At 39.3% G+C, this 26,335-nt stretch overlaps 4 protein-coding genes across 5 annotated transcripts; 2 read left to right on the top strand and 2 right to left on the bottom strand.

Moving 5' to 3' along the window:
• Window positions 1-485: 485 nt before the first annotated feature.
• LOC306708071 (tumor protein D54-like) lies at window positions 486-3,959 on the bottom strand (the record flags this gene model as incomplete). The annotated part of the gene is made up of 9 exons (XM_079175763.1): window positions 486-557; window positions 643-691; window positions 803-838; window positions 1,529-1,555; window positions 2,207-2,308; window positions 2,748-2,795; window positions 3,067-3,215; window positions 3,321-3,436; window positions 3,947-3,959. The coding sequence occupies 9 exons, from the start codon at window positions 3,957-3,959 to the stop codon at window positions 486-488; spliced, it is 612 nt and encodes a 203-aa protein (XP_079031889.1).
• Window positions 3,960-8,292: 4,333 nt separating this feature from the next.
• On the bottom strand, window positions 8,293-10,149 carry dnajc5aa (DnaJ (Hsp40) homolog, subfamily C, member 5aa; the record flags this gene model as incomplete). The annotated part of the gene is made up of 5 exons (XM_079168842.1): window positions 10,047-10,149; window positions 9,076-9,204; window positions 8,762-8,975; window positions 8,490-8,661; window positions 8,293-8,396 (listed from the first exon to the last, which is right to left on the bottom strand). Exons 2-5 carry the CDS (start codon window positions 9,183-9,185, stop codon window positions 8,293-8,295), a joined length of 600 nt encoding a protein of 199 aa, XP_079024968.1. The 5' UTR covers window positions 9,186-9,204; window positions 10,047-10,149.
• A 1,324-nt stretch (window positions 10,150-11,473) lies between these two features.
• Window positions 11,474-13,982, top strand: LOC306713138 (glucose-induced degradation protein 8-B homolog). The gene is made up of 5 exons (XM_079182747.1): window positions 11,474-11,623; window positions 11,962-12,089; window positions 12,204-12,400; window positions 12,608-12,805; window positions 13,439-13,982. The coding sequence occupies exons 2-5, from the start codon at window positions 11,969-11,971 to the stop codon at window positions 13,610-13,612; spliced, it is 690 nt and encodes a 229-aa protein (XP_079038873.1). The 5' UTR covers window positions 11,474-11,623; window positions 11,962-11,968; the 3' UTR covers window positions 13,613-13,982.
• A 1,545-nt stretch (window positions 13,983-15,527) lies between these two features.
• On the top strand, window positions 15,528-22,793 carry LOC306702546 (voltage-gated purine nucleotide uniporter SLC17A9-like). 2 transcript variants are annotated; one of them, XM_079168185.1, is made up of 13 exons: window positions 15,528-15,679; window positions 16,510-16,707; window positions 16,802-16,941; window positions 17,485-17,584; window positions 17,674-17,798; window positions 18,497-18,596; window positions 18,696-18,792; window positions 19,065-19,152; window positions 19,241-19,275; window positions 19,590-19,705; window positions 20,697-20,752; window positions 20,838-20,867; window positions 21,018-22,793. In XM_079168185.1, exons 1-13 carry the CDS (start codon window positions 15,555-15,557, stop codon window positions 21,158-21,160), a joined length of 1,353 nt encoding a protein of 450 aa, XP_079024311.1. In that variant the 5' UTR covers window positions 15,528-15,554; the 3' UTR covers window positions 21,161-22,793. The 2 variants fall into 2 exon arrangements, with proteins under 2 accessions (XP_079024311.1, XP_079024310.1); XM_079168184.1 differs by having other exon boundaries at window positions 18,497-18,792.
• The last annotated feature ends 3,542 nt before the right edge of the window (window positions 22,794-26,335 follow it).

The raw sequence follows: 26,335 nt of genomic DNA, 5'->3' as shown, positions 1-26,335 counted from the left end.
GCAGTAAAAGGGATTTTCCATAGCCTACTGTTAACATATTTGAAGCCTCTAGCGCCACCCAGAGGCTCGATATAGAATAAGGCCACCACCACCAGTGGCAGTAGTCTCTTAAATTAAGTACACCAATGTAATTAAATTAAATTACAACAATAGACCATACACCATTCAATTGACTTTAATTGAAAAATCTTAAAGTACAAAAATACTTCTTTTTGTAAATGTCACAATTAATGTCAATGAATGCATATTGCAAATACAAGATGGGTTTACTGCACGTCAAAATAAATAACTTTCACATTACATTTATCCAACATACAGAAATAAAACATAGTCACATATTAAAAGACTATTTTTACATTTAAGTTTAAAATATTTGTACATTGCAATTGTAATACATTCTATTTGTCATGTTGTATTAATACAATAAATAACAGTGGACAGATTAACACAGACAAGGGATCAAAAAGGGATCGGAAGGGTCCATCTCATGTGCGTGAGGATCTTCTTTCGAACCCAGAGGTGTCCCCGTTATTTGTGAGACCGCCACTCACCTTGTCCTGTGTGATCCAGACAGGAGAGTGATCAATGCTCAGTAACATACGCAGTAATAGCTCTCTGTGACTGCTGTTTCCACAAACTCACCTTCACACTTCCGACCATTTCCTCAAAAGACTTGAATGTAGAGGAATGTCTACGGACAAACGTAGAGACAAATTACACAGGACACATATGATCTTGAATCATCTGTGTTTGAACAGGCAAATAAAATTATTAGTATTTAAGAACAGCAGTGATGTTTTACCTCATAGCCGGCACACTCATGGTGTGGCTCAGGGCGCTTTGTGTCACATTGGAGAGGCAGAAGAGAGAATGAAGTTTTAACATTAAAAGTGACATGTAAAGCTTAAAGACATCATACAAAATCAGTAAACACATGTATTTATTTTACCAGGGGCAATGCACATTCAACATTTCAGTGTCCACGTCAGTGTAAATGCGACAGTTAGCTAATGAGTTCATTTTAATCTCCCCGGGCAGGTTGAACACTTATAAAAACACAGACCGTATAATGTCTATTCATTCATTCACGTACTTAAGCACAATTTTGAGGTATAGAACTTGTACTTAACTTAAGAATTTCCACATGAAGCTACTTAATACTTAAATATTGTACTTGTAATATTACTTTTACGCCACTTCATTTATTTGACATTAGTTGCTAGTTATTTTGCAGATTCAGATTATTAATATAAATCAAGTAATAAATTATGATGTATTATTACATGAATAATTATAATCCAGTGGTATAATACATTATTCTGAAATGGGACATTCTGAATAATGACTACTTTTACTTGAAACAGAGTAATTTCACACTGTGGTAATGCTACTTGTACTTGTACTCATACAGTACACACACACACACACACACACACACACACACACACACACACACACACACAGGGACTCATTCATCACCCACTTCAGACCATTCAGCCTCACCACAATGAGCTCAGTTCAGTCTTACCGTGGTGGGCTCGGAAGAGGCAGAGCTCTGTTGAGATAAAGACAAACACACAGATAACGTCACACCAGCTTCTGTTGTTGGATGAAAACAACAGACTGATCAGCGACTGCTGATGATGTCCAGATGTCCTAATGGGATTGGATTATAAGTGCTGACTGGCTAAACAAAAACACAAGACACTGTGACACTTTAAGGCAAACTTGAAGATCAATTAATGTTGGTTTTGGTCTTTTCATGGGATTTGTTAACAACTAAAATATATGATAAATGAAATGTTATCTTAAATGATGTGTCCCTATATAGATGACTACAATGAATTGAAATAGTGTTTTAGTTCTAGATCTGACATAGTAGATCCAAGTAGACAGAGATACACATGTATAACAAGCAGTACACATGTGGGAATACAAGTGCTTTAAAAAAATGTTCTTGCAAAGCATTTTCTGAAAGCCAAAAACCTGGTTTTATATTATTTTGTCTTTTTTAAATGCATTAGTTTGCGATATGGATTCCTGCTTGTCCCTCTACCTGGCTGCATTAGCCGACAGCTTTTCCAACCAGGCACCTCATCGGTAGCTTCGGCACTATTAACATGCAGAGTTTGATATTTTTTAAATCTATTTTTTAACAAATAAAATTGGAAAATGATTAAAGTAGCTGGGCCAACCCCGAGGATACCTCATGTCTGCCAGTCTCCTGGTGATGGTCACGCCCATATTGGACAGAGCAGATGATGTCACCTGGCCTGCATGAGTGAGACTCTCCCGTGTCCTCATATATCTACAGGTAGAAAGAAGTAGTGAGGAATAATGGAGGACGGTCACAACACTGCCAACACACACTTACAGAGAGCACAAAGGTATGAATTCACACACATTCACCACATAAATTAAACAGTTAACAACAGGCTCATAGACGTCAGTGGCTTCGGTCCATGTGGCTGCAGAAGGCTGCTCACTCTCTTTTAAAACGCTTCAGGCCAGTCCTGCCATTACCTGTTAATACAACTGCTCCTTGTACTAAGTCAGGCTGTAAGGCTATTAACAGGGCACCAATCCTATTCAAGCTGGAAAATCCCATCACTCGTTTCTTAGAAAAGAATCCTCTTTAACATGTGAGCACAGGACAAACCATTGGGAGGACCCTGCGCCATGAAATGCAGTAGAAATGTGTTGTTTTTTTTTACGAATATAATGCAAACGTGATGACCAACACTCACATGTTGGAGTTGCTGATGTCCTCCAAAGTGGCCGAGGCTGAGAGATATCTGAAACGAGAGCAGAACATGCACAACTTGTACGATTATTCCCCCGACTTAAGGCAGAGCGCACGACAGTCATTAGTGTGCTTTCCATGGTTATGTAAGCATGTCAAAGTAAGACAATGCGTGGCAAATGGTCTGCCAGAGGAGCGGTGGGTGTGTTAAGCCTGGTAAGACTATAGAGGTATGTAGTGGAGTTTTTAACCATCCAACAGCCCTTACCGTACAATCAAAATGTCAGTCTAAACAATGTTTAAGAGGATACAAGTGCACTTACGGGGCTGAGGTCTGGACGTCTTGCCAGCCTTTGGACAGGTTCTGTTTGATGTTACTGAGATGGCTCATACCCAGCTGCCTCTTGATGTCTGCTGCATATTTTTCTCGGACCATAAGCACCTGCCTCAATGTCTGAATTTCTTCCTCAATCTAGAAACACACAAAACAGCTAAATCAGCAGAGAGACAAGTTGTGAGCGGATACTGTTAAATATATTTACCTTGAGTGATTAATAGCCCGAAAGAGCTGCATAACCTTTGCAAGTTCAATCCGTAGATTGCATACGTCCTCCTCTGTTAGATCTGAGTCCGAGTATCCATTTTCTGTTATCCTTGTGGAGAAGCTCATGGATGATGAAGCCCCATCAAAACCTTACAAAGCAGATCGTTAAAAAAAAAATTATATTTAGATAGATAGAACAATGTAGATCTCACTAATATATAGGATAACCTTAGATTACAGTATGTGGGTCAATACATATTAATGTAAATATGAAAGGTTTTTAAAGAGGCCATGAGAAAATATCAGATAACCTAAAAATATTAGATAGATAGACAAAGCATATCATTGTTGCACACTTTTTAATATTGTCAAATACGTTTAAAACTACAGAATGTATACCAGTAGTATCAGTAAAGGTCAGTAACGGTCAACACATTCGGAGCTGTCCGAAGTGCTGAACTGAGGCTAACTGAAGCTAACTCAAGCTAACTGAAGCTAACAGCTAACATTACTTGTTGCACGCGGAGCTAACGTTAGCCAGCGTCGAAAGAAGCACAAACATACTACGCACACGTTAGCTTGCCGACTAAAACTAACCGAGATATTTGTGATAAAGACTTTTAGGGTACCAACAAAATCAATTGTGAGATGGTTCTTACCTGGTCGGTTCATCGCTGCCTCACTTTCAGCTCCGGGAGTGTTTTGACTTGTTTAGCTAGCAGCAGCCTCCTGTGATGTCACCATGCAAACAGCTCAACTCAAAGAGGAGCAGCAGGAAGTCTCAGCCAGGATCACCGAGGCGGTCATTGGACTGATGTTGTGGGATGTCATGCAATGGCGCAGTGTAAAAACACTCTGTTACAAGTGTAAATTCTGCATTCAAAGGCATTAATATATACGTAGAATACCTAAAGTACTGATTATGCAGAAGAACACTTTTTAGAATAATATAAAGGCTATTGTTTCAGCAGCTGGTAAACATGGAGCTAAATCTAACTGCATTACTGCAGGGTAGCTTCATCCACAATAATACAGATTATTATATCTAAGAATTGATTTATAGTCTGTATTAACATTCTGAATTTTGAGCCTATAACTGATCGCTAATGTTCTACAATCAATACAAAAATATAGAAGCATTTGCAATATAATATGTAGGCCTACTTAAATTATCAAAAGTTAAAGTATATTTTGCAGAATGGCCCCTGTCAGTGTCTGAACAATTTTGAGAAGTAAACAGCACAATATTACCCACTGACATTGTAGTGGAGTTAAAGTATAAAGTAGCCTAAATACACTAGTAAAATGTATTTAGTTACACTCCACCACTGGTCATTACATCAAAGATGAGAAATATGAGGCACAAAACTTTATGTCCATCAATATATTTATGATATGATCAAGATTAAATAAACATTTGGCTGGCCTAACAAAATTTAAGCATGTAATTTGCCTATATATTATGAGCTCAGAAATCACATGCATGAGATTCAAAGTACGTAACAAGAAATCCTCAAATCCTTTAGTGTCTAAATAAAAGATAAAAGTACAAATACCATAGTGTAGAAATACTGTCCTGCATTCAGAATCTTACTTCATAGGTATTAACATTTACTTGAAGTATAAAAAGTTAACTTACACTACCATACATACAGTATATTGGCCTATATAGGTAGTATTGAACAGACAGAATGGGTCTTGTCATTGTTACAATACACTATAATAATGGATTATTCTCACTACTGAATATTTTTGTGACACATCAATGTTGTAGTTGAAGGTGGAACTCATCTTAACTATTTAACTTGAAGTATTTTACTGTACTTTATATACTGTTGGGTATCTATAACAACATATTGTATTTTCTAAGATGATATGCATCTAAACTATTAATCTGTTTAGTTAGTCAAATAAATGTAGTGAAATAAGAATTACAATATTTGCCTCTGAGATGTAGAATTGTAAAGTAGCATACAATTAAAATAATCAAGTAAAGTAGTAGAACCTAAAAAAGTAAAAACTTAAATGGGTTTACAATTTGAAAGGAGTCAAATAAAATAAACATTTTTGTGTGTGTAAATTCTCATATTTAATGAGCATTCCACAATTAATTGGTCAAATCAAAGACTTGCCTCCATCTATTGGCAAACAAATGCCACTACACTTCAGTGAGTGCAACGTCTCGTCTCGCAGCAAGTCAACCAAAAGTTACTTTTTGTTTTATCTGGTTAGAGCATCATGTAACACTACGATAAACAGCAAACAGCAGCACATCTACAGCATGTCATCTTAGGATGAAGATTTAATATTAATCTTAATATTATAACTTGAGTACTTAAGTTTATATATATATATATATATATATATATATATATATAAATAAATAAAAATGTTGTCAGTCCATTCGGTTGTGTTTTTGTGCTAAAAATAGTAATTGTAAGATTGAAACCTTCTCTAAACTATAAAAAAACTGAGGGTCACAAGTCAACATGTTCAGGAACATTTATTCAACGACAGCAAATCAGATCAATGACCACTTGTTTTCTTCCAGACACACAGTTACCATGCTACAACATAAACGTTAAGGTTTATACTTTATATGGGCGAAGTGTATGTACAAACGATCTTAACCATTAAACCATTCCTTGCTAAATTGAATGGTTACATTACAACACCATACCAGTTAAAATTATAGCCATCATCAAGTATGAAATAAATACAATTCCAAAAATGCATCATATAACCATTTCACTATATATACTATGTTGTCTTTTTGTGGAGTCATTTCCTGATCATTGATCCATTATAGTTTTTTTTCAAACACACAGTGCATTCAACTTAGAACATTTACAGTAGCATCTTTCAGTATCTCTATGAAAAAGCCATGACAGGAACATCTATGTTTCATCAAGGGTTACAGGAAACATCATACAAGGGCCACAGAGGTCAACATCCATACCGTTAATAGCAGAGGGTGGGCAACAGGAGCTCACCTAATGTAAACCATTGAAACACATTATTAGCATTTATGAAACCGACAATGTGGCAAAGATGGTCATGGCAATTTATGGCAATTTGCAAATCTGTGACAATGTACGCAAATTCAGTAGTATGAAAAAATCGAGAGTAATTTTACTTGGAGCTGCCTGTAGCAGAGAGCTCACAGATGATATGCCTGACGAGCTTCTTACTCTACATGGATTCAAAAAAGTCAACAGTGATAAACGATTACAGCGTACGACAATATGTCATCAGACTTCAGTTCAAAACACAAGGACTAAAAACATGACGCAAATCATATTCTTCACTACCTAAAATATCCCTCGTGTGGATGTTCTGTAGTCAGCTTTATTTCCCAGCTATAAAGAGTGTAACATGTTTTCTTTTTTCCACAGCACATTAACTACTTCACATATTCAAGACAGCTCAGAGTTAAAAACATGTCACCCTCTGAACAAGCTGCTGATAGAGATCTGTTATTTCTCCCTATATTGACAGCTCTCATCAGGACCGACCGGATTACCTGGATGGAGCTCCTTGGCTTCATATACACCGCTAAGATCAATAAGTAAACAGAAATAACTGCAACAATTAGATTAAAGGAATCTCTTTCAGTCTCAATTAGTTGTGACGGTCCTGAAATAAATTGCGTTTGCTATCGTTATAAACAAAAAGAAAAAAAGAGCAGCAAGGCATCATATTACCAAAATAACCTAGATGCTTACCTTTAACTTTGGACGAATGCAATTCAAAATTTCGTCCACTGATGAAAAACTACATAATTTAAATGTTAATTATCCGGGTTTCTTTGTATGAGATTCCTTTAAAGCTGAAGCCTCTAATTTCTGAAATTCAATGTCAATTTTTTTTAATCTATCAGATGTAACTGCTGATGGGACGAAAAAAGCAACAAATACAAAATGACACAAATATTCTTGTTAGGTTTGGTTGAGAACAATAGACCAACATACTACAACTAATCCACCTGGACTGAAAACGGCCATAAATAGATGCAATAGTGCAATGCAAGTAATGTTGAACCAACGTAAAAATTACCTTGACAATAACGGTCATGACGACCTGTTCAGTGCTGCAGGAAAGACAGGAAAGTAGTCTCCATCCTGCAAAGACAAGCTGAAATAAAGCTGAGGCAGAGGAATGGAAAGCCAATACTAATTAATAACAAGAATGTTACACCAGCAGGCCTTTATGAAACAAATGTCTGCAAATAAAGCTCTGTGCCTGAACAACCTCATGATTCTTATTAAAAACTCTCAGGGGAGCTCACCACAGACAAACGAACACAGCGCCAAAGACAAACTGCAGGTCTGACAATGGCAGGTGGCATGTTCAACTAAAACAGGACTGATTGCGAATCAGAAGTGGAAATTGCACTAATATACGACAACTCTGTTCTCGAGGGTTTAATGATGGCACCGATCACCTTAGCAAACAAACGCATCTCTCTAAGCTCCTCCCTGAGCCGTGGTTCTCCTTTCCTTCAGCATAAAATATCACGTAAACGTCACCCCTCCGCCTCCTCCGTGAGAACCGTACTCATTTGAATATATTGCACATACGGATGCACCGACATTATAAAGTCTTGCAAAGGAAAAATGCTGCAGAAGATTAAAGAAAATCTGGAGACCATGTTTTATAAACAGTGCATGCTACACCATGATGCAAAGTGTGGGAGAGGGAAAGTGGGGTAGGCGACCTGTGCGGTTAAAGGCCAAGAAATACAAAAGAAGAGATCAAAAGGAAACTTAGGTTGTTTCTCTTTTCGTCTTGTACGGGGGGGGGAAATAAGTTGTGGACCAATCAGGGAGAGGGTGTAAGGAATGTGACTTCATTAGTTCCTTTCATGGGCCATGCTTACTAGTCCCTCTCCTCCACACGGCACTCTTTCTGAAGTGGAAAGGATCGCCCCTTTCTTACATCTCACTGAGGTGGAGCAGGGAAGCAGGCAGGACCGCAGGCCAGGATTTGACGGGAACGGGGGGGTTTAGTTGAAGCCGGTGTCGGTGTGATAGGAGTGGTGCCCATCCGCTGTTAACTGGGTTGTCTCTGTTGCTGATGGTTGCAGCATTATAGGGTCACCACCAGCCTCTGCTTGACAAACAGAAACATTTTTCAGCCTCCTCCACTCCTCCTGTTGACGAATTCAAAAGGGGAGCGGCAACACAGGTGATTCAGTCTCACCTCTCTCATCAGATTGCAGCTGAGCCTCCAGGTCCTCGGGGGACACATAAAATTCCTGGTCCTGGCCCTCCCGAGGTCGTGGTTTACATTTGCCACAGCAGCAGTTACAGCAGCAACATAGGCAGCAACAGAAGTAGCAGCCAGTGGCCAGACCGCAGAATACAAACAGAGCCTGAAGGGAAGCAATGCGAGGAAGTGAAGAGTCAATGTGTGAGCAAGAAACATAAAAATAACAATAAATCACAGAGCAAATAGTGATAACTCAGTCTTACCTTGGCCCACCAGCTTGAAAGGACAAAGTAAGTGTTAACATTCTCCTCTCCAAACTGCTCAGCCACATATAGTCCCAGAGAACCATATTTGTCATAAATGTTACGCTTTGTGGGGTCATTCAGGATCGCGTGAGCGTTGTTTATCTCCTTGAACTTATCGGCTGCCTCTGGGTTGTCAGGATTTTTGTCAGGGTGGAACTTCAACGCCAGTTTCCTGCGCAGAAAAAAAAAAAAAGACAATCAAATACGAATATAATCACAGCACTTATTCTGTAGTAATTACGTGAGGTAAGTCGCAGAGGGAGATGCCTCACCTGTAAGATCTCTTAATATCATCTGACGTGGCCACCTTCTCAACTCCCAGCACAAGGTAGAGAGACTCACCGGCGGTGGACAGAGAGCGCTGCCTCTGATGCTCGGCCATGATGCCTCACGTTCACAGGCTGGGCACACAAGCAGAAAACATTGATTGGGCTGCAAGTCACAGCCAGGCCTGCTTTCTTAAGATAACCCGTTTGTATCAGGTTCAAAAATATCAGATCGTAAGCTACAGTGAGGCCTGTGTGACTGCAGGCAACAGCTGGTCAGCTATGTGTGGAAATACGCAGCACTGTTTGAAATATAGGTGGAAAAGGTTAAAAGAGCCATGAAGGCAACATGCTGGATATATTATTTTTCCCTGTACTAATTACTAGTTTTTGAGTGCAATTTGCACCATCACACTGTAAATTGTCCAGTTCAATTTCTACATGGCTATACTGTAACTGTGGCATCTTGGCAGGACCACTGATCGCCTCTGCTGCTGCAAGGAAATCAGTAACTGACATCCATCAAGCCTACAATGCTGCAATACAATACGATTTAGAAAGCAGCTGCAAATAAATAGGATAACGTCATTCCTGAGAACATAGCTGCTTCCAAATGGGTGTCATCGTGATACAGATGAACTGCCACTGGTCTATTTGAAGCACTGCACAGCTTATTTCAACATTTGTAACGCCCCAAAGCTGTCTGCTCTGCCAAGTGTGTGTCAAATTCCCTTTTCGCATCCCGATTTCAATTGTCTATCAGAAGGATTAGGCTGAGAATACGATGCTAGGAGCATAATCTCTGCAAGCATCATCACCAGCACACCGCCACAGTATAGCGCGCAGCATCCATGTTGGTTTGCTTCCTGGCCTGTGCTTGATGCAAGCCAGGGATGGATCGTCAGCAGTAATTTTCAAGGGCAAGGGGCAGTGTCTCGCGGACAAATAAAGGATCGAAATGCACCTTTCGGGCTCACCTTTCAGTCGGCTGTGATGCGCTGCAACACTGACAATCCCAGCAGGTTACAATTTTTGAGACAGTGTAGCGTGACTATGGCTGCATCTCGCACGTACCCAAACCCTCTCTGGCTCCCACGACACAATCATGGACAGCTGCAGCAGTACGCTGGCTCCGCCCCCTCCCCTCAAACACCCCATGGCGAACCGAAAAGCGCATGCGCAACCGACCAGGATGAGGATGCTGGATGCAAAAGCGTGCAGATACCCGCACTGTGAATCTGAATTTTGCTGAAACAATCACATAGTATTTCAATCATGACATTAAGACCACTTAGGTTTGATTAAATAGATCTTAAAGCAGAATTTCAAATTTTTTTCAAATGTAAGATTAAATTAGTGGTTAAAGCAACAATAAAACACACATTAGAACAGGAGAAATGTAAGGAGAGTAAGACAACAATGCATCATACAAAGTAGGAGAGTGCAAACAGTGTTAAGCAGACGATGAGCGCAGGCAGTTAAAGCATGACAACATAAAATCACATTACATTACAGAGGAAACGCAGTCTGACCAACAGACCAAAAGGCAACACACGAGGACAGATGAGGAATGCCTGCAGTGACATTATGAAGGATGGTCTGGTTGGTTGCTCTGGGGCCAAAGCCCAATTTGCCCAGTTGGGTAATCCAGCTTTGCCCATACATGCTCAACTAAATTGAGATCTGTTGACTATGAGGTCCATGGCATTAAATTCATATTTATATCTTCATTAAACATTTCAGTCAACCCGTTGTGTCTGGACACATCTGCATTTGTTTAGCAGTTAGGGTTAGGTTAATTGGTTTTTAGGGTCTTTGGTTAGTCTTAGGAGTTTTGTAGATTGTGAATGTTACTGTATAATACATTCAAATTGAGACATGTTAGTAAACATACATTTCAAATACTATCTGATTCCCTATTCTCATGTTCCCAAACGCATAATATGGGTGTCCCATTTTAAACATCTCCATTATGTCTCATCATTGTACTTGTATTTTAACTATTTAACTGTTTACTATATATATATATACACATATATACAGTGTGGTGGACTACTCAGATATTTTACATTAGTAAAATTTCTGTATTCAAAATGTTATTCAAGTAAAAGTACAAAAGTATTAGCATTATGACAGTATGGCCCATTTCAGAATAACATAACAATAAAGTTAAATATATATATGTATTTATATATTTAACTTTATATATATATATATATATATATATATATATATATATATATATATATATATATATATATATATATGTCGTTATATAGATTAGATTTGACCATCCGCTGCACTGACTGTTCCTCGGCAACGGTGACGTCACCGCCTTCGCCAATCGCAGAGCTCGCGGGGCCGACGCTGCTATCGCGAGGTTTATCACATTAGCTTGGGTTAGTTAGCTAGCCGCTGAAAACCTTGTCTGTGTACGCTGCGTTTTACACTTTTCTTCTTAAAAGCCCTGAGAGGACACTGCGCCTTTCTGTTGTGATTGTTGTCTACTAACGGCTGTACGAAGAGGATAATCGCCGGAGCTCGTGTTTGCACGGTGAGTTGTGTAAACGCACACAGTCTGCTAACTAGCCACGGCTTGTTGCCCAAGAGGAAATGGGTTTGTTTTGGAAGCCTCGGAGAATCTGCAAATTATTATTGTGTTTTACTGTGACGCTAGCAAAGCGCTTAAACTCCGTTTTTAAGCTCACGCACATCGTGTGTGTTTTGTTATTAATCAAGCATTAATGCCAGTGTTATGTTTGCGGTAAAACCTTCATATCTATCTCTGCGCGGTTGCAACGTTACTGCTCGTGTAGGTACAGACTGTGACCAAGCTGTGTCAGTCTTGCTCACCTTTCGCTGTGTTTTCAATGGATTTTCGTCCTTTTCCAGGATCCCAATGATGAGTTATGCTGAAAAGCCAGAAGACATTACAAAAGAAGAATGGATGGACAAACTGAACAATGTTCACATACAGAGGGCGGACATGAATCGGCTCATTATGAATTACCTGGTGACAGGTGAGGCATGTAGCTCGACTACAGTGACTGTGATTTGTGCCACTTGCTCAAGCCAAAAGACATCATGCATAGCTTTCGTTAATGTCTTTGCCTCTGCCTGTTATCTGTTTCAAGAGGGTTTCAAAGAAGCTGCAGAGAAGTTTCGGATGGAGTCTGGGATCGAGCCGAGTGTGGACCTGGACTCTCTGGATGAAAGGATAAAGATCAGGGAGATGATCCTGAAGGGACAGATACAGGAAGCTATTGCACTCATCAACAGCCTACACCCAGAGCTGCTCGACACCAATCGATACTTGTATTTTCATCTGCAGGTACATTTGCACAGAGTTTTGTAATGATCACCAGCGGTTCTAATTTTAGGGTGTGCCTCCTGTAAATTGAAAGTAGTTGGGTACCAAATTATCCAGGTCATGCATATGTAATCTTTCCTAGTTAAAGAGGAAAATAATTAGATTCTCGATAAAGCTTGAACTTCAACATTCACTGCTTGTACTTGTTTTTTGTTTCCTCTGTTGCAGCAGCAACATTTGATTGAGTTAATCAGGCTAAGGGAGACTGAGTCAGCGCTGGAGTTTGCCCAGACACAGTTGGCTGAGCAGGGGGAGGAGAGCCGCGAGTGTCTGACAGAGATGGAGAGAACATTAGCCCTTCTGGCCTTCGACAACCCAGAAGAGTCGCCCTTTGGGGACCTGCTCAACATGATGCAGCGGCAAAAGGTGGGCGGGTCTTAGCTGGATAATCAGACTGAAATATTATTTTTAAGGTGCTTTCACACGTAAAGTTTCGGTTCATTCGATCCAGCTTCGGACCAAGCAGAAAAGACAAAGTAAACGTTATTGTCTTCATCCCTGAGTGTTACACTACACAATGCCTCTTTGTCCTGATGTGTCTGAGCTTACATGCCTTTTAGTTTGTTCCGCTTTGTGTTCACACTAAGTTTTTACTAACAAACCAAAAGCTGTGAGCATGAGGAAACCCGTTGATTGGTCCGTTTTGGGGACTGTCATCCTGCATCACTGTGACAAGAACACAACATACTGCTGTTATGGTTACATGTGTCCATGTTTACCAATTGAGTCACATAAATACATATATTGCTTATACAGTTAGCTTTTTTATAAAATCGCAACAGTTTACAATCAGCAAATGGATTAAATAGTAGTTTGACTTTTGAATTGATGCCAAAATTCACCAGAGTTCGATTTACCAAACGGGCAACCGCATAATATTTATTAGTTCTGTTAATTGTTGCACCGTAAATTGAATCCAGGCTACTGGATTGAACATAGTAAATGCAATTTTGCAAGAAATGTGTTGATTTTGACTGAAACAACTATCTTGATGCACAGGTGTGGAGTGAGGTGAACCAAGCTGTGCTAGACTATGAAAACAGGGAGTCGACGCCCAAGCTGGCTAAACTCCTGAAGTTACTGCTGTGGGCACAGAATGAGTTGGACCAGAAGAAGGTGAAATATCCCAAAATGACTGACCTTAGCTCGGGCACCATCGAGGACCCCAAGTGAACATAAGAGACAAGAACAACCACCTTCCACGTCCCCTTAATTTATGATCAGTCAGTGACTGTGTGACAACCAGGTAACATATATGTATAAACAAATGCTACATTGTTTTTTTTTTCATGTTTCATTCATGAGAGATACAACTTAACTCTTTGTGCAAACTGTAAATTGCTGTATTTGCAAATTGATGGAAATTATATAAGTACTGTTCCTGGATTTTTAGATCTTGGGGACGTCATAATTAAAATTGCTGTTTTATATTTTGTCTTTCTAAAGCCTAAGCCGGTAGTATTATTTATTGTAACCATTTCCCCCACCAAGACTACATTTTGCCAGAGAGAGAGAGATGATGGTATAAATGAACAAGTTAAACCTGGTGGCATGTGTGGAGCCAAAATCTAGGCTCCACAGAGCGGGTGGGGGGGGGGGGGGGGGGGGGTTTAAACTTCACACGATTGACGACACAATGCAAGAGTCTAGATAGTTTAAAATCAGAAATGAGTTCAAAATTAACATTTCGTACAGAAATTGAGTATTTTTCAATTTAAATGGAAAGATATGCTAATTAATGTAATATAGTTTTAATTAATATATGATTTATTTTACCTTTTACAATATGTCTATAGGATGAACTGCCTTGCAAAACGATAATGTCGTGTGTGTGTGTTGAGAGGGGGACGAACGTCCTGACTGACGGGTTGAAATCAGAGATGGTTTCCTTATTGACTTTTAGCGCCCTTGGCCTTTTCTGAGCCTACAGTATGCACCGCTCCAAATACAAGTGTTTGGTTTTATGTTGCTGGAGGGTTGAGATTAGAATAATATTCTAACCATCCCATCGATGGAGGGAGGATTTATATGTTGCTTGAGAGAAAGATCAAGAGATGCTAATGAGTGACGGTGCCAATCATGACTTTGTAGTATGAAAACTCTCATATTTAAACTATTCACACTGGAACGGATTATTTTTTTTCATTGCTTTTTGTTTTGTTTTTCAATAATTAATGATCAAATGCATTGACATTTTGAATCTGAACAAAAATTGTCATTTATTTTGCCACTTTTCAAGCCGTTAATATTTTTCACTTTTACTGCACGTAAATGTATTTCTTTTTCAATGGGGAAAAGCACTTACGCTTGATTATTTTGTTTTGTTTGTTAACTTTTTTATATATATATATATATATATATATATATATATATATATAAAAAAAAAAGACAAACTTGCTGCTAGTTGTCGGTCCTTAATTTCTTTGAAGGTTGTATTGTCTTTATAGTTATTGGCTTTGACAAATACCGAGACCCAGAGAGCCCACATCCCTTTTATTATTCAACATTTTTAAGATCAGATTTGCAATTATTAAAATAAACAAAACTTTTGTGAACCATACAAGAGCTGTTTTTCCATTTTCTGAGTTGGGAAAATCCATTGATGCGTAGTGTATGTATTAGAGCAGTGGTTGAATGTAACGAAGTGCATTTATTGGCTGTACTTTATCTGAGTATTTCCATTTTATTCTACTTCACTACATTTGAGGAAAATCAGATTTTTTGCTCTACTACATTTACCTTTAGTTACTAGTTGCATTGCAGATACAGAATATTATTACAAAATGTAAATCAACTAATACATTACGATGTATTATTATAGATTAAGCTCCACAGCAGTGTAGGAAGTAATTCAGATTAAACCCACCTTTACCAGCTGCAGATATAGAAACCAAAAGAATGAAACAACAAATACTCATTTACCCTTTGGGGGCAATATGTAAATGTTTAACCTCTGATCATTTCCGGCAAATCCTAAGTCCTCTTCATCTGGGTTTTGTTCCAACAAGTTTTACCAGTTTGTCCTGTCTGCCTGAGGATATAAGTTAAAGCTGACGCGCAGCTCTCGGTGTGGGAGAGTTGTACAAATTTCTGGAAGGACACCAGTGTTGTGCGGATGGCTGACAAGCACACATCAGGAGACGGCAGGGAGGACTTCAATGGATCGCCACTGGTTGTTAAAGTTTACGCAGCTAATGGTTTGACCACAAAGAGGACAGAAGACCAAAAGCTGTGGCCAAGGTGAGAGAGACTACACGATTTAGATCAGACTAAAGATAAGTCAAGCTTCAACTGGAATGTTGTGTAAAGAGGTTGCCCTCACATCGTTATGTAACACAAGATTTCTTAAAATGATCAGGATGTAAATGTTTGCTGACTGAAACAGATCTACTGATATGAACTTGGTGTACTGGCATTTAGGAGAACAATCAAAGACATGTTTTGCTTCTCTGGAACAGGATTTATTTTTTAGCTATGCTAGTGGTGTATTGCTCTACGGATTGCAATGTCAAGAGATATTTTGGTGCGGACCAAAGTGGTGGACTGACTCAAAAGATAGACTAACAACTATTGGATGGATTGCCATGAAATTGTGTGTATATATTCATTGTCCCTAAAGGATAACTCCTACTGACTTTGATGGTCCCTTGAATTTTCCTCAGGCACCATCAGCATGTTGACGTTTTAGGTTTCTATTGAAATGTCTCAACACTGAGATTTGGTACAGATATTCACGGTCCCCAGAGATTGAATTTGAATAACTTATGCTTTAACTTTCGATCTAGCGCAAACCGGACCTTTTATCAGGTCAAACTTTTACTTTCTCCAATACTCAAGTTTATGACCAAATACCTGCACAACTAATGACATTCCCAAGAGCCTCAGCTGCACTTTGTGTTTAGTGCTAATTAGCAAACCGTAGCATGCTAAACTAAAACGGCTTGCTAGTCTCCTCTCTATAAGTGTGTTTACTCAGTTCTATAGTCACAGTCACTGTAGCAACTGCTTTTACCAAACACACATTATGATCCACGTCACTAAGTGGAACCTGTTTCCCTCCATGCTTACAGACCGTTGGCTCGAAAATGGATCCTGATGCTGTTCATAGGCTCGTGCCTCCTCTACTGTTCCAGGATGGCCATGCCAATCTGTGCAGTGTCAATGGCAACCTCTTTCCACTGGAGTAAGATCGATTCTGGGCTGGTTCTGGGTGGATTCTTCTGGGGTTACTGTTTCACACAGATCCTGGGTGGACATGTTAGTGACAAGTAAGCAAACCAGCTAGTATGACAGTGTTGCATGATTTCAAACAATGAGCTAATAACCTTTGTTTTAATTCTATAATATCTGTTGATATGTTAGGGTTGGAGGAGAGCGTGTCCTGTTTATCTCTACAGTGTCGTGGGCTCTGATCACAGCTGGTACTCCTCTTCTGGCCCACTTAAGTTCTCACACCTTTGCTCTCATGACTATGGCCAGAGTCCTCATGGGAGTACTGCAAGGTGAGAGTTACAGCATTGTAATAAGCACATATACATTTTGGGCGAGAAATATGTTCAGTTTTTTGCCCAGAATTAGACGAGAAGATTGATACCGCTCTCAACATATGTCTGGACACTAAATATGAAGCTACAGCCAGCCGACGGATAGCTTAGCTTAGCATAAGACTGGAAACTTATTTTTAGCTTTCTACAAAGTCAGACTAGCCGTTTCCCCTCGTCTCCAGTCTTAATGCTAAGCTAAGCTAACCGACTGCTGGCTTTATGTTTTTCATGTTGCATGAGGTACTGACAAAAAAAGAACATTTTGGTTATATGCAAAGCTAGTTATTTGTATGTCTAAATGTGCTTGAGAAGAAACAAAGTATTCAAACAAAGCATACTGTACAGACATTAGAGTGATATCCATTGTTTAACTCTTGAAGTGAGTAAGCATATCTCCCAAATTGTCGAACTCCTTTAAATAAGAGTTTCAGTGCCTGCAGGAAATATACACTATAGTGAATATATTTGGGAAAGCTGAGCGTGTTTTATAATGTCTCTTAGGTGTTTTTTTCCCGTCTTTGACCAGCCTTTGCTCACAGCGCATGGTGGAAGAAGAGAGAGGTTTTGTAATGAGCATCATGAGCAGTGGTAGCAATCTTGGGTATGTTTGTCACACACACACACACACATGCACACACAGACACACTCTATCTATGATGACCATTTTGTTGCTCTTTACTGCTCTTTCAGAATATTGCTAGCAGGTGGATTGGGGTCCCTGATGCTGGACCGATACAGCTGGGAGAGCATGTTCTACAGTATTGGTTTCCTTTCCGGACTCTGGGCACTCATATTTTGGCTGTGGTTAATAAAAGGTACAGTAACTACACTAGCGGGTCATGTATCCCTGAATAACAAAGTGACCATAAGTTGTCACCTTGCGAATGGATTATGGAGAGGGCTAACTGAGCCCTCCAAGATGTAATGATAATTTCAACAAAAATATCAAAAATGTTTTACCAACCCTGCCTTAAACTCTCTATTTTTACAACTACTGAATGGATCACTATGATATTTTGTACAGATTTATGGTCACAGAGGATGAATCCTAATGACCTTAGTTTCATCTTGTCAAAGTTATTTCCCTTAAAAGTTTGTACAAACATTCATGGTCCCCAGATAATGAATCCTACTGACGTTAGTGATCCCCGACTGTCCATCTAGTGCTACCATGAGGTTGACATTTGTGGTTTTGACTGAAATGTCTCTAAAACTATTGAAGCTATTGATATATTTGGTACACATATTCATGTTTCCCTCAGGAGGAATTGTAATAATTTTGGTGACCTTAATTTTCCATCTAGCGTCATCAGGTCAACATTTTAATTTGTCCAATACTTTGGTTTATGGCTAAATAACATGTCAACATAGTCAGTTCATGTAGCAAAGTCAGAGGTGCTAGCGTCACTGTGGTATCTTACTATTATTTGTACTATGTTACTAAATAAAAAACAGTGTAATTTAGGTCTCATGGCATACGACAGTAAAATATAATGTGCAATGTGTGGTTCAGGTTTAGAAGTTGCTCCCAAGCGGATGGAAACAAGTAATGACACACAATGGAGTTTGTCAAGAACACGCTGGCTGAGTCTTTTTAAGGAGCCACCTGTCTGGTACAGCCTACATTCTTTAGTCCTTCACTCAATACAGGATTGTTTGCATTTTCAGCCTAACCCCATCTCTACCTCTGTCTGTGTCATCTTCTTTCTCAGGGCCATGATGTTTACTCACATGTGCGCAGCTAGCACTGCCTACACATTATTGTCGTGGTTGCCAACGTTCTTCAAAGAATCATTTCCAGACGCCATGGTATTAGATTTCTCTACCATATGTTGCTATTTAGTCAATAAACACACCAAACTGTACAATAGATTGCTCCACCTTCACACTCACACACACACACACACACACACACACACACACACACACACACACACACACACACACACACACACACACACACACACACACACACACACACACACACACACACACACACACACACACACACACACACACCAGGCTCACGACAGCCTCAAGTTGACTACATTGTTTAAATGCTAACCTGTCCATTCTTGCAGGAATCTGTGTATAATATAATTCCATGGCTTGTTGCAATTCCATCAGCAGTTGCTGGAGGATACATATCAAGTGTTCTCATCAACCAAGGTCTGTGTTCTTTTCTTTTGTTGCTGTGTCAGTTACAGTACCCTTCATTAAAATAAAATGTTACACCATGTGTTTTTCTCCCCTGTAGGATATAGTGTAGGATCGGTGAGGAAGATAATGCAGGTAAGTGTGGAAACCATAGTTCAAGTGACAAAAAAACTGTGTCTGTGTGCAGTGAAAGGTTTTGTCCTGACTGGCTGCTGAGTTCATAATGGAATTTATCTGTGTGCTTCAAACATGTAATTACAAGCTTCTCCAGAGCAAAATAAGTACAAGTACTTTGAATCACTCTTATATTTTGGGCTACATCTATCATGTAAGCTACACATATATTCTGTATATACACTCAGACTTTTTAAAAATGTAACTTTACATTTACATCTAGATTATGAATTGTACCTTTTGAATGTCTCACCTGCACCTCTCACCCTCCTCAGTTCTTTTCCATGGGCGTATCGAGTGTGTTCATCATGCTTCTGTCTGGAGCCGTCACATTTAACTCTGCTCTGATTTTCGTTTCCGCTACAATTGGTCTATCCACCTTCAGCAGCAGGTAAATTAGATTGTTTAAAAATATTGTACTTGTGTATTCCCTTAAGTCTACTTTATTTAAAATGGAGCTTTTACAAACAACACAAGTTGTTATAGAAATGCTTTACAGCACAGAGAGAAAAACAGAATGAAAATAAAGTAGGCAAAAATAAGGAAAAACATAAAATGGAGTCAAGTAAATTTTATTTAAATAGCCCAAAATCACAAATTTGCCTCAGGAGGCTTTACAATCTGTGCAGCACACTACACCTTCTGTCTTCTTTATGGTTGTCGTCATAACAGTAGAAAGACGGGTTGTGTTTTTGTATAGGCCATAAAACGGAGTGAAGCGTGCGAGCAAGTTCAGGCATCCCAAGTCTGCTGCTACACCTACGGGGCATACGTCTCTCTCTGCAACATTAAACCTTTTAACCACGGTGCTGTTCTTAAGCAACCAGTGCTCAACATTTCAAAACCCCTCACTTCTACCTCAGCATCCACATGTGGACTATGAGCGCCAAACATTTAACATATTATACATTCACATACAATCCAGTCCACGCGAGTTTTAATTTGTAGTCATTCATTTTTAACATTACTCAAACAGGAGTAAATAGCACATTTTGTTGGGGACTATTTCCAGCAGCGGACTAATACACATTTGATGCTCTAATAAGTACGGCAGCAGGACGCTGTAGGTACTCAAAAGAAACTACAAGGCCTGTATTGTGATGAAGGAACATGTCACCCAGTGACCGTGTCACCCACCTAGTTTGTGTTTGTTACAACAGTGGAGCTCAATGTACAGAGGAAATAAGATGCATCAGGCTTTGGATACATAGACAATACTTGTTAGTGGGATCAATTTATTGTTGGTTTTGGTTTTCTGATAATACTACAAATATAGACTATCACCAGACCTCATCATTTTCATATATTTCATAGGGTAAACTGTTAAAATAGAGTTATCCTTTTTTGTGCTATAAAATGTAATGCGTTTCAATGCGTTTCAGTGGTGTGAGTGTGAACGTACAAGATCTCTGCCCATCATGTGCTGGTTCCGTCTACGGTGAGTTTCCAGCCGTCTACATTCCAGCTTCATAAAACTGTGCCAATCGTTGTTTTTGTTGATCAATTTTCCTTTTCTGCAACAGGTTTTATGAATACGTTGGGTGCTTTCATGGGTATGTATTACGGCTTCTTTTGCAGTATGTAGGAAATGACTTCTTACTATTATATCCAGAATTAAAAAAATTGCAACACATCCATTGTTACTGCTGGCACTGATCTCAAATATACCTCTTGTCGTTCTTTCCCTCGGTGTGGTTGCACAGGACTGGTGTTGGTCTCTCTCTCAGGTTACCTGATTGAGGTCACGTTGTCGTGGACCACGGTGTTCTCCCTCCTCGCTTTAATGAACGTCACAGGCCTCGGGATTTTCCTCATCTTTGGAGAAGCTCGTCGTGTCGACCTGTAAGATTACAAAAAGGTTACTTTGATTTGCCCCAGACATACCGGTCTGCATCTGATTTGTGAGACTGGACACCATATTTAAATCGCTAACAGTTTGTCAAAACTAAGAGTTGATTTTGAATCCCTCTTTGCTGAAACTGGCTGTGAACAATGCATACAAAACATAAACACAGTACAGTATAATGTAGTGAAATAATTGTTTTGATTGGTATAAAGTTGTGTTTTCTTTGTCATTGTTTTGACAATGGAATCACATGTTTACCGATCATAAAAGTACGTGAAAACAACACAAACTTCTCCTTTTGAAAATGAAGGAACTTGAATATTGTCTAGGTTTCTGCTCTCTTGTGTATGGCGTAAGTTATTGATCTAATATCCTGGCTGCTGTATTTCTTTTTATTTAAGTTGGAAGTTATGAACTGGTCAATGTCCAGATCTACTAGAATTAGTGCAATTAATGAGTGAGGTGACAGCAAAGCCTTTTTTTGTCCTGAGGACACTGAAAATATATTTAGAATTATGTTATTATAGATATTTATACAACTGAACACTCTTTTCGAACGCATTTCCAGTTCGGTGCTATTGTACAGTTTTTCTACTTTTGTTATACGATAGAAATGTGAAGGGGCTGTGTGTTGTAAATGTCCATCTGTCTCGCCTCTGTTCTGAACAGATCGAGAAAACAGAAGATTTTGTTTAACGTCAAAGACATTGTTTAAGATTGTTTAAGTGTGTTTTAAAGACAGACAGAAAAACATTTGTTTTTCTGAAAGGGAGCTTAAAATAAGTGATTATTATTATTATGAATAAACAAAGCGCATACGGTATTCCTCCCAAGTATTCAGACCCGTGCACTTTCTTTCACCATGTGTTGTTGCAGCCTTTTGGGAAAATTTTAGAATACATTTTTTCCTTCATCAATACCTCATAATGACAAAGTGAAAACAGGTTTAGAACATTTTGCAGACCCTTGTCTCAATACTTAGTTGAAGCGCATGTGGGGTCTTCTTGGGTTTGACACAAGCTTTGCACACCTACAGTTTTGGGTTTTCTGCCCTTCTTCTCTGCAGACGAAGGACAATCAGTCAGACCAGAGAATCTTGTTTCTCAAAGTCTTGGCGTCCATTGTGTTCGTGCCTTTCCTGATCATTTCCAATCAGTTAAATTTACCACAGGTGGACTCAAATCAAGGCGTAGAGACATCTCAAAGATGATCAAGAGAAATGGGAAACACCTAAATTAAATTTCAAGCGTCATTGTAAAGAGTCAGAATACTTATGCCAATGTGATATTTCATTTTTTTCTCTTTAAATACATTTGCAAACATCTCTATAATCCTGTTTCTGCTTTGTCATTATCGGGTATTGAGTGTAGAAAGCTGCAACATACCAAAATGTGGTAAAAGGTGAAGGGGCCTGTATGTGGCTCAACTTCTGTAATAGTTAGACTTATATCTTAAGAAGAGAATGTGATTTGGACTTTTGTTTCTAACATGTCTGTTTTTCATGTCTTATCTGTAGCGTTTTATTTAATCTTTTTGTGTATTTATTAAAGGTCAAGGTGACAGTGAATAGGTGCAGTGTTTAAAAAATCCTTTGAGGAGAAGTTCTTTCTGATAATAAAAAGAATTTAAAAAAAAAAATCACATCTGGGACAAAACGCCCCCTAGTGGTACCTTTCCTCACACCTGTTTTGTTCTAGTCAGAGTTTTGTTAATGATTTGTAAAAACAAAAGAAAACACAAACATCATTCATCATTATCCCATTTCCATGAAAGGACATTACATAACATTATACTGTGATCTCATACTTTCTTGTTTGCTTACAGAAAATTGCTGACAATACTTAAACATTCAGATGAAAAAAAAAAAAGATGATTTGGCCATAGACTTCTTTAATATGGAAAAATGGATTACAGGAATCCCCTTGTTATGGTGGATTTGATGTAACAACTAGGCTACATTAAATAGTCGACCTACACATTAACCCCAAACATGGTCTGGTTTATTCAATACAAAATGTGTAAATTGGCAATGTTCTTAAGAAAGTATACTTGCATTCTTATAACATTCTCAGACTCACGATGGACAGTTTTGGACAGTATCAAAGTCAATGCAGGACCAAAAAAACAACTTTTTTCATTCCATGAAAAAGTCCTAGTCTTGGTCAAAAGCTGATGCCTACATTACCCACAATGCAACTCTTTTTCTGGAATGGAGAGACCTAACTCCCCTTAGCTTATTCTGTCCAAAGGGTGTGGACTGTCAAATACGTCTTGTGACAACCATCTCTCTGGGTTTGGTTGTGGCTGGTGGTACTCATGTACTCTAAGGTCAGTCACTTACTATATAATACATAATACACAGCATGATTTACGATATGAACATCATGTGTTGAAGAAAAAACTTGAAACTAGCGATTGAGACCATAAACTCATGTTTACTGAGGTAATAAATCAAGTGAGAAGAAGAGTCATTTTCTCATAGACTTCTATACAATCAAACAAAACCAGAGGAGTCGCCCCCTGCAGGCTATTACAAAGAATACAAGTTTAAGGCACTTCTGCATTGGTGCCACTTTTCAGACCTGACGCGTTGTCACCTGGTTGCAGACGATCTAAGAAAAAGATGTATCTATAACTCTCCCGACATACTTTAAACTCATTGTCTAAAAGCCTAGGAGAAACAAAGAAGAGCTGGACATTTTGACATGAAAAACACAAAAAATCCTCTCACCTCAATGTCAAGGATCTTACTCCTGGAATGAACCTCTAGGTCAGAGGTCCCCAACCTTTTTTACTCCACCGGCATTCAACGTGTGGCGGATAAACACGACGAAATAAAATGATACGATCGGCATTAAAAATATAAAATGCATAAATAAATACAACTCACAATAACGCTGAATCAGTGGGAGGCCTGAGCATGTTTCTCTGCAACGAGACGGTCCCATCTGGGCGTAATGGGAGACAATGACACCCGGAGTCTGTTCCTTATGTCCAATCTACTCCGTCATTTAGTTTTGATTGCTGTCACTGCAGAAAATCCTGCTTCACAAAGAGAGGATGTGTGAAATGGAAGGTTTTCAGTGCTTTAGTGGCGATCTCGGATATTCAGCCTTGATTTTAATCCAAAACACCAGCAGACTTGTTGTCTCAAACATACTTTAAGACCACCGTCATTTACAATCTCCAGCAGCTGATCTTCATCTGTCGCCACATATTCTGCAGAGCGGGGTTTGGCGCGTCAGAAATACTCCTGATATTTAATTAGACTCCTGATATTGTCTGTTAAATGAAGCTTTTTTTCTTGGAAGTTGTAGCTCTTCTTCTGTCTCCTTAGTGGCCTTTTCCCCTTTGCAAAGAAGCTCTCCAAAAGTTGTTTACTCATTTTCGCTAGTTTGGGGGCTTAACTTTTGAAGTAACGTATCACGTGACCGAGACAATTGCGTCTTGCCATGTGTCAAGAGCCACAAGCGGATGAAATTGCAAAATTTCAAAATAAAACTTAAAAAAATAAAATCAATAAAACGGAAATAATATAATATTTATTCTTTCTGTGCGGCCCGGTACGAAATGACCCACGGCCCGGTACCGGTCCGCGGCCCGGTGGTTGGGGACCACTGCTCTAGGTGACCTCTGATCCCAAGTCTGAAAATTTCATTAGCAACATTTTTTTTTAACAGCGCCCTCTGGGGAATGAGACCTAATGAATAAACCCCTAGAACCTGTAAACACTCTTTTGAGTTCCCTCTTTACTGTATTAATAATAATAGTTGTGGCACAGAAAAAAACGTAATTCAAATGGACAGGTGGAGGCTGGTGGAAAAAAAGATTCATGTTGGAGTTTCCATGAAGTCACTGCAGGTCCGGTTTCAGCACCCTGGTCAGCGCATCTCACATCCGGCGGAGCTTTGTCCGTCTGCAGTGATGGAACAATTACAGATCCAAATACATTAACCCGGTCAGACAGACGGTTTAATGGGGCGGGGGGGGGGGATCCAGCGTTTGATAGCGAAGATAGACTACGTCATGACGTTATTGCTTCAGCCTATGAGGAGCAGGGCACGCAAACCAGGACGGGGAGGCTCGATGTAAAGAAATGTCCAATAGGCTATAAAAAAAAAAGAGGAATAGCATGTTCGGTGTTTTAACCTGAAGGCGTGATCGGAATGAAGAGCGGCGTCTTTATCCCTCCAAGCCTGACCGGACATCATCAGCGGGCCAGTCCGCCCGCCTCCACCGAAGGACGGCATTGTTTGGCCTGATCACCTCCATCTCCATCTCTTTCAATCGTATTACACGGGGACGTTTCCACTGAGGACAGACAGCCGGAGACCTGAAACATCAGATGCATGTGTTGCGGAATGAAATCATGCTGCTGCAACACACTGGAGGAATTGAACAGTTCATTATGGCGTTAATGTGTGGAGGAGCTTCAGTGGGTGATTGTGAACAAGGACGAGAAGAAGAAGAGGTGTACTGTTGACGCAGCTGTATTAAATGTGTCTATTTAAATACTGATCACATTTGAAGACGTTTTAAAAAAAAACTGTATTGCGTTCATGGCACCCGGGCCTGTCGAGTCTTTGTGTGTGTGTATGTGTGTGTGTGTGCGTGTGTGTGTTTCATCCTGTGATGCTCTTAAAGATCCAACTTTCCGCGACAAGGGACAGGATTGCCACTCCTCGTGTTCACGGCGGACCTTGATTTATTAGCAATACAATTAAGGCACGCGGTGAATGCCAAGAGAGGAATCACACACTCCACGTCCTGCATCATTCATGAAGACGAAGAGATTTAAAACATCTGCAGAGGGAGAGAGAGAGAGAGAGAGAGAGAGAGAGATGCCTGTACTCAGAGGAACAAAGACTGCCTGTTTTCTGACCGATCATGACCAACATTTAACCAAACTACATTGTTTTTCTTGCAGATTTTCTACTTGACATTTAAAGACTATAAGGCTGTCAAATAAATCAATGACTCCAAACGTGGACAGATTGTGGTTTATAATAATGCCAAACATTGGAAGGATTTGCTCATATTTGTAGTAAAATTGATATATTTAGATTTTGGACTGGACAAAATAAGCAATTTGACGTCACCTTGGGCTTTTTTTTCGCTATCTTTTGACATTTCAAGAAGAAAAAAACGATTACTACAAATTTAAACAAAAAATCT

This window comes from Pholis gunnellus (genome assembly GCF_910591455.1).
Source record: "Pholis gunnellus genome assembly, chromosome: 2".
NCBI lineage: Eukaryota > Metazoa > Chordata > Actinopteri > Perciformes > Pholidae > Pholis > Pholis gunnellus.
The sequence above is the reverse complement of the archived record's forward strand: the minus strand, read 5'-3'. Positions and strand labels throughout refer to the sequence as shown.